The sequence below is a fragment of the Vicia villosa genome, unplaced genomic scaffold (genome assembly GCF_029867415.1).
Source record: "Vicia villosa cultivar HV-30 ecotype Madison, WI unplaced genomic scaffold, Vvil1.0 ctg.001125F_1_1, whole genome shotgun sequence".
Taxonomy (NCBI): Eukaryota; Viridiplantae; Streptophyta; class Magnoliopsida; order Fabales; family Fabaceae; genus Vicia; species Vicia villosa.
The window spans coordinates 166,600-174,557 of NW_026705492.1; the positions used below are offsets into that span (position 1 = coordinate 166,600).

Consider the following 7,958-nt stretch of genomic DNA (forward strand, 5'->3'; position numbering starts at 1 on the left):
AAGACGTCATCATTTTATCTTTCCATTAGTGAGATGAGCATCACCATTAATAATGTATCGTGTCTCTTCCATCTTTCGAGAAAATTCTTAAATCACTCCAACATTCATAGACTTGAGGCACTGGACCTAATGGTGCCAAAAACAAGAGTTGGTATGCGTGAGACCCTAAAAGAGATAGAAGACACCAGAAGGTGTCATGCTAGATTTTCATTCCTAATAGAAAAATATATCAACTATTTGAATGCAGGTGTAAATGTTATGGGTGATGATGCACAAGTTGCCTACCATAGACAATATACGTTGCAGATATACTTTCTGATTTTGGTTGGCTTGAGCATTTTTGTAGACAAAGTGAGACTTGTGTCGATATTTTCTACCTTAGATACTTCTTTGACTTGGAGTGGATTCACGTATATAATTGGGGGCAATTTGTTTGGTTTAACTGTACTCTGAATTAGCTTAAAGTAGTAAATGAAAGACGAGACAGATGAGTGGATGCAACTCTCTATTTTAGGTCATTAATTTACAAATTATTTATTAATTTTATACTAGTTCTACATTCTTACTGATATTTCATCTGAACTATTTTCACACATGGATCCTCTAACACTTTCCAAGTATTGTCGATTTGAGTGTCCCAACTTATATGACACCAGTTCTAGAAGAAGGATCCCTTAGGCCAACTCATCAGAAATAATTAGAAGAGAAACAAACAGAGACTAACCATGTCGTGGATGTATTACATATAAGTCATTGTATTGTTGCACTTGAAAGAGATGTCATAGTTAGAAGAAAGTTTCCCAAAAACACTCCTAAGAAAGTTATTTTGGATGTGGTATTATCAAAGACAATTTGCATTGCAATATAGGAAACATATGAAGAATAATATTAGATATACTTCGTAGTTATATTTTAATTTTTATTTTAATTTAAACATTTTAAATAACTATTATAAATTATGTATGACTTATGATATTCATAATTGTCACTATAACTTATACCAATAATATTCTCCTAGAGTTGCATGCAAAGATTGAAATGTGAATTCCCCTCTTTGTTATAAATATACCAGGAAATTGACCAATGATAATGTCCCCAAAGTGTATATGTAGATTAGAACCCGAAGTTACTCCTCTATTATCAAATATACCAAGAAGTAAATAGTGTCCTAAAGATGTATCCGGAGATTGGAATCTAAAATCACCTATTTATTACTAAATATACAAGGAAATGTGTCAAACATATTGTCCGATGAATGTATCCGAAGATTAAAATTAAAATTCACCCATTTGTTATCACATATACACATAAAATGTGTCAAAAATAGTATTACAATAGTGTATCCAAATACTAGAATCCAAATTATCTTATGCATATATACCTAATAAACATCTAATATATTTAGATTTTTGTATTTTGTATTTTGAATTTCTATAAGATTTAAAAGAGGTAGGTAAGATGTAGTGAACAATTCCCTTTTCTCTTCTTGATCCAGCATGTTAGTTTGGATCATTCATACTAGATTGTCCCTATGTTATCAATATAATGACCACTTGTTCTATTTATTTATTATGGTTTTATCATATTTTCATCTTCATTTCAATTAATTCAGTAAAGATTATGGTTTTTAAGCACCCACATTTAATCTTCTTCACACTTGCTAATATTCTTGGTCACAGTTTCACATCACAGAACTCAAACTCATTCCTTAAAAGTTACAAACGAACTCAATACTTACCAAATAGACAGATCTACGTTTGCTTTACATATTAGCTTTAATATATTATAAAAATTCTGACTTCAAAAATAATTATAAAAAAAAACTAAAATTACATGCTCCAAATGATAATTACATTTTTAGTTTGCGTATAATTTGTAGAATTCAATAATAAACATATTTTCTTCTATATTATTTTGCTTAAACATCTATAAACAAAATAATGACCAATCCTTGTTCAAATACAGAATACTGTCACTCTGATGTAAAAGGGCAAAATGAAGTGATTATTTTATTCAGAAACAACAACATTTCTCATTGAAGAAACAGATAAAATATGCTATTGCATTATTAGTTTTTCCTTTCATACAATAAAATTTACCAAACCCAGACTCTACTGGTAAGGTCAAAACAAAAAGCTTATAGAAATCATAGAATTATTCACCAGTGATTGACACAGAACAAGCTTTTATTCTAATTTCTTAGTAGATAATATTGACCAACTAGAAACGAGTACTGCGTAACTAATTCTAGCGAGCATCCTTAGTTAAGTAAAGGTTGTCTCCTACGCGGGCGTTGCGAAGCTCATCAACGGAATCACCTCTCTCAAAAACAGCAGCTGCCCCCATTCCAGTACCTGTTCAAAATTTAAAACAACCAATATTATTTATGATGTTTTCCAAATCATTCAGTCCGTACACACACAGTGAGAATGTGGAGTGTACCAATGCACATAGATATTACTCCAAATCGACAGTCCTTGCCACGTTTCTTCATTTCATGCAAAAGAGTTGCTACACATCGAGCACCTGCATCCCAAAAAATATAGAGTAAATAAATAGAAATGCATATATACGCTGTATTAGTTTATGACAGTATCAATTCTGAGTTCTTACATTTCATAGCGCTCTATGTTCCAGGGTACATTACAGTTGTTTGAAAATAAATAAAACTATTTGGTTATTTTAGCTATAGGTGAGATCTTATGCGGCACCAACACTTTAGATACAAGTATATTATGATAAAGCTTAAAGTATCATATACTTCTATTTTTTTAAATTATTACTGGTATGTTCATGTCAGTGTTGTGGGTTAGCATCAGTGCTTCATAGGTGAGATCTATCTCGCAAATATACCGGTAACTTTCAAAACAAATGATACAAGTATATGATAAAGCTTAATTAATCAGTTATGATGTTGTAGCTTTTGGAGCGTGAAAATAAAAGTCGTTGACTTGTGGTATATACCTGTTGCTCCCAAAGGATGCCCAATTGCCATTGCACCTCCATTAACATTGATCTTTTGTGAATCAAGTCCTAGCTTGTTACGGCAATATACGAACTGGGAAGCAAAAGCCTGAATATGTACAAATCATTGAAGTTAGTACATAAACAAATGGTGAGAAAAAAAGGAAAATAAATATAAATACCTCATTTATTTCAAATAGATCGATATCATCAAGCTGTAGACCCGCAGCCTTCACAGCAACTGGAATTGCAGCAGCTGGACCAACCCCCATGATGGCAGGGTCAACACCAACTGCGACAAAACTCCTATATATGACAACCAACAAATAATGTTCTTCAGATTATAATAAAGAATTTTCCGTAACAATTTTGCAATGCCATGGAAAAGTATAGAAAACTAGATGCTTTTTAATTTGTTTAGGAAAGAAGATGAAATAGGGCCAACATAGGAAGGAAATAGATATAGGAAATTTAATCTGGTGAAGTATATAATCACATTGTTTAGCCAAAACAAAAGAAAGTACAATACTCTGACAAATTACCACTGATTTGATATTTGTCTAAATAGTGCACCAATTTAAAAATCAGTATATATTGTCAGGTATTATAACTTTTATGTTACCTAAATACACCAAGAATGGGTAGCCCTTTTTTCACTGCAAGACTTCTTTTCATCAGCAGAACAGCCCCAGCACCATCACTCACCTGGCTAGAATTACCTAAAACACAGACATCAAATCAAATGATTAAATAATGTACTAATAAACAAAAAGAAATTGAGGAAATGAATCGCATTTTTATGATCTTATACCAGCAGTGGTGGTTCCGTCTTTCTTGAATACAGCTTTAAGCTTTGCTAGGTCCGCTAATGTTGCGTTAGGTCGAATTCCATCATCAACAGAAATGGTGACTGATTTCTCCTCGCCAGTTTTTGGGTCCACAATCTAATGAAGGAAAAGTCTAATTCAGTACCTAAAACTTTTAAGGAAGATTCAATACAACCCTTATGGTGGAAACTACCTTGGTGGAAACTGGTATGATCTCATCTTTAAATCTACCAGAAGCAGTAGCTGCGGCAGCTCGCTTGTGAGACTCAACCTACCAACAAGATTATCAACAGATTCAGTTTTTAAAAGAGAAATTGAGAAAAGGGGAAAATATTATTAATTAAAGTAACACTAATGACTATGACTGTTTTACAATTGTCCCGGAGGAGATTTGAACTCGGCCCTTGAAGTTACAACAGTATGAAAGTTGTACTTACCACTAAGCTAACACCTCATAGACATCAACAAGACCCAGTTAAGGTTACCTAAAGTTAAATAAAAAATAAAAGAGAGAACTTAATGTTGCATTTAAAGATATATTCAACTTACAGCAGCTTCATCTTGTTCTTTCCTTGAAACCCCAAAGCGATTAGCAACATTTTCAGAGGTGATCCCCATAGGAAGAAGGCAGTTTTGGGCTTTTTCAAACATTTCCACCTGAGACAACAAAGAAATATCATGACTTTGTAGCCCTTAATGTTTTATTTCCAGATACCAAAAGTAAAAAAAATTAAATGATTTACTTAATCTCCAAAAGGAAATAAAGTTAGGAAAAACAGGAAAAATACTTTAGGATTCACTGATCCATCCCACGCCATTGGATTAGTTGTCATGGATTCCAAACCGGCACCAATACCTAAGCAAAACATAGTTAAAAGTTAAAAAATATACAAAGCAATTGCAATCACAAGAAATACAAAACAATTTGATCCACCCTTTACCAATGTCATAAAATCCAGCCCTTATAGCAGCAGCTACATCAGCAACAGCTTGGAGTCCAGATGAGCATTGCCTGTTAACTGTCCTAACCGGCACGGTTTCTGAATGGCAAAAAGAAAACATAACATGTAAATAACTAATCACAATCATTGATCATGTTCAGTTACACAAATTATCTAGACATACCAGGAAAACCAGCATAAAATGCAGCCATACGACATTCACTAGCTCTTTGAGATCCAGCTCCCAATACAGAACCCACAACAATATCACCAACTTCACTTGGGTTCAAGTTGGTTTTCTCTACTACAGCCTACAATGAAACCTCCTCATCAAGTTCACGCGGATAAATATACACTAAGCAAATTATGAACCAAAGTAGCAAATAAATAAGAAATTAAAAATAACAAAACCTTCAAAACAGGAGCTAGGAGATCATCAGGATGAGTGTCTTTGAATCCACCCCGCTTAGCTTTGCAAAGAGCAGTCCGATATGCACTGCAAGCATATAAAATAACTACCCTTTAAGTTAAAAATTAAGAGATCCCTCAAACACATTGCTTCTAACTCACAGTCGAAGACGACAAGCCATTTAGTTAATAAACTTTTATTGTATAAATGTTTTACGAATAAGTGGTATCTACAATTGAAGATAAAATGAAGAGAATTTCCGGATAACCTCTATATAACATAAGTTGTTTTTATAGCTAGTCTATGGAGCTCTTCCAAATCCAATCACTTACATAAGCCAAAAATATTGTTCTGGCCTATTAGTATTACAGCTTATTTTTATAAGCTCTTCCAAATCCAATCACTTACATAAGTGGTTATATCATAACATAAGATCAAACAAGCTTTTTAACACAATTCCTATATCAATTACAGTATCAAATAAAAAACACATATTTAATTAAAAGAAAACCGATTAATAGCTAAACTCACGCTACAATCACTACATCATCTCCAAATGAAGGTGTCCTGTGATAAGCAGCACTATCACCCGCCAAACATGCTGAAGCCTGGAAATCAAATATTCAACATACAAATCAAAAACCACCATAACAAATTCATCACATACATGTACATCTATATACACATACATAAACATACAGATTCAAGATCAGAACTCTGATAAAATTCTAAACTAATAACAATAAAAAGGTAATCAATTTTTCGCAAAAGCATAACAAAAAGATAAGTAAAAAAAGGAGAAACAATGAAAAAGCGATAAAATCAAAGCGAAATCGAGAATCGAAAATCGAAAAAGAGGAAGAAACAAACATAGAGAGAGGTGGAAGATGAATCGTTGTCATGGATCGAGGATGAAGAAGGATTGAGATGTTGAAGCAAAACTTTCTGTCTGTGAATCGCTTTCTCCATTTTTTCGAGTGAAAATCGAATCGAAATGAATTATTCAGAGAATCGAAAGATGAATGAGAGATGAAAATGGATTTTGCTTTCTCTTTACGTGTATTTATATTTACAATTTATTTATTGTTATTTGTTGCCGGTTATAACAAGCAATCGGAAAATACGTTTTTTATTTTGGGATGATAAAACTATATTTGTTCTTATCTTATCTATTGATTAGTTACATAATTAGGATGGGACAAAATAAGAAAAATAAGTTGTGAAAAGAAAATTTATTTTGCGTGTCCCATAAATTTAAACTTTGTGAATTGCTTTTAATTAGTAATAATAAATAATAAATGCATTTATATTTAATAAATATTAAATATGACAACCATTATAGGAAGACAAAAGTGTCAATAAAAAAAGGAGACAGAAGTATATATGAGAATAATTTTAATTTATGTGCACCAAAAGATATGTCATTTTTAGATTAATTTATAAAACATTTCTATGAATGTTTACTTGATTAAATGTGTTTAACAAAAGAAATATCATCAATGAAAACTGATTAAATAAGAAATTACAAGCATATTTTTTGGCAAGTTGATATAATATGGTAAGGTTGTGACTAGAGAGTGACGTTTCATGAAGCGAATGAGAACTAGTATCTTCATTTTAACTTTTTCATTTGTGGTATATCCGGCATGATTTTACATTTTTCACTCATTTATTTGAATTATTATCACAAACTGTAATTACTAAGCGATGTATTAAAAAAGATATATATTTTGTGTAGGTGTCTTAAAAATAAAACTGTAACAAACTCAAATGATTGGATTTGATTGCACGTTTATGTATTGTTAATGCATATTAATGCATATAAATTAAATAAAATAAAAAATATTAATTGAATATTTTGTTTTATTTTTTGGTAGATTTTATTTGTTGGAAGTAATTTTATTTGAAATTGTTTACATATAAGATAACTTTAGGGAGCAGACAATGATCATGGTGAGTTTAAAGTATTCGGAGGGTGGTTGAGTTAAGTTTAATACAGGCGGTACTTGTATAGCTGGTAAGCTCGCAGGTTGTGGTTGAATAGTGCGACATATGTATTGTGAGTGCAAGGATGATTTTTTCAAATATCTGAGTAATTGTAGAGCAGTTAGAGCGGAGTTATAAGATATTCTTAAAGGTTTATCGTATGTGAAGGAAGTAGGTTACTCTAAGATATAATTGAATATGAAATCTATTTTAGCTAGTTCAGGCAGAACTATGAATATGGATAATACAGCTTTGGATAATGCAGGTTGATGATGTTTATTGAAGTTAATGTGTCTCAAACTTATTGTGAGTTATTCAAAGACACATGAAGTTTAATAATTTAATTTCTTACTAGATTACCGACCCGTGCTCTGCACGGGTATGTTAGAAATAATTTTTAATAATAGTTGATATTTATTTGTTATTTGCATAAAAATTATTTTATAGACCATATAGATTATATTGCAATTATACTATTAATTATTTAGAATGTATCAATTAGAAGAAAGAAAAATTAAGTAACTAAATAATATTATTAAATATTTTTTTGTAAACTACATTTGATATTGTATCTATATCTTCACATTCATCTTTAGTCACCAATATCTTCAACCTTTTTTTTGAAGTAACCCGTCATATGGTAACATTTAAACTTTTTATTGACTTTTTAAGAATTAATAATTATATATTCAGCTAACACTATTAAAAATAATAATATTATAATAATAAGAATATTATAAACTTCAAATAAAATATTGAAAATTTAAATTTCATAAAAATAATATGAATTTTTTAAAAAATTAATAAAATAAAAACTCATAGAAATAAAAA

The 7,958-nt window shown here is 30.9% G+C and overlaps 1 protein-coding gene across 1 annotated transcript; it reads right to left on the minus strand.

The window, feature by feature from the left end:
* Positions 1-2,035: 2,035 nt before the first annotated feature.
* Positions 2,036-6,214, minus strand: LOC131633430 (3-ketoacyl-CoA thiolase 2, peroxisomal-like). The gene is made up of 14 exons (XM_058904144.1): positions 6,012-6,214; positions 5,673-5,749; positions 5,144-5,228; positions 4,917-5,043; positions 4,733-4,831; positions 4,580-4,647; positions 4,341-4,448; positions 3,985-4,062; positions 3,776-3,908; positions 3,587-3,683; positions 3,147-3,270; positions 2,965-3,073; positions 2,443-2,526; positions 2,036-2,354 (listed from the first exon to the last, which is right to left on the minus strand). The coding sequence occupies exons 1-14, from the start codon at positions 6,108-6,110 to the stop codon at positions 2,248-2,250; spliced, it is 1,395 nt and encodes a 464-aa protein (XP_058760127.1). The 5' UTR covers positions 6,111-6,214; the 3' UTR covers positions 2,036-2,247.
* Between the last annotated feature and the right edge of the window lie 1,744 nt (positions 6,215-7,958).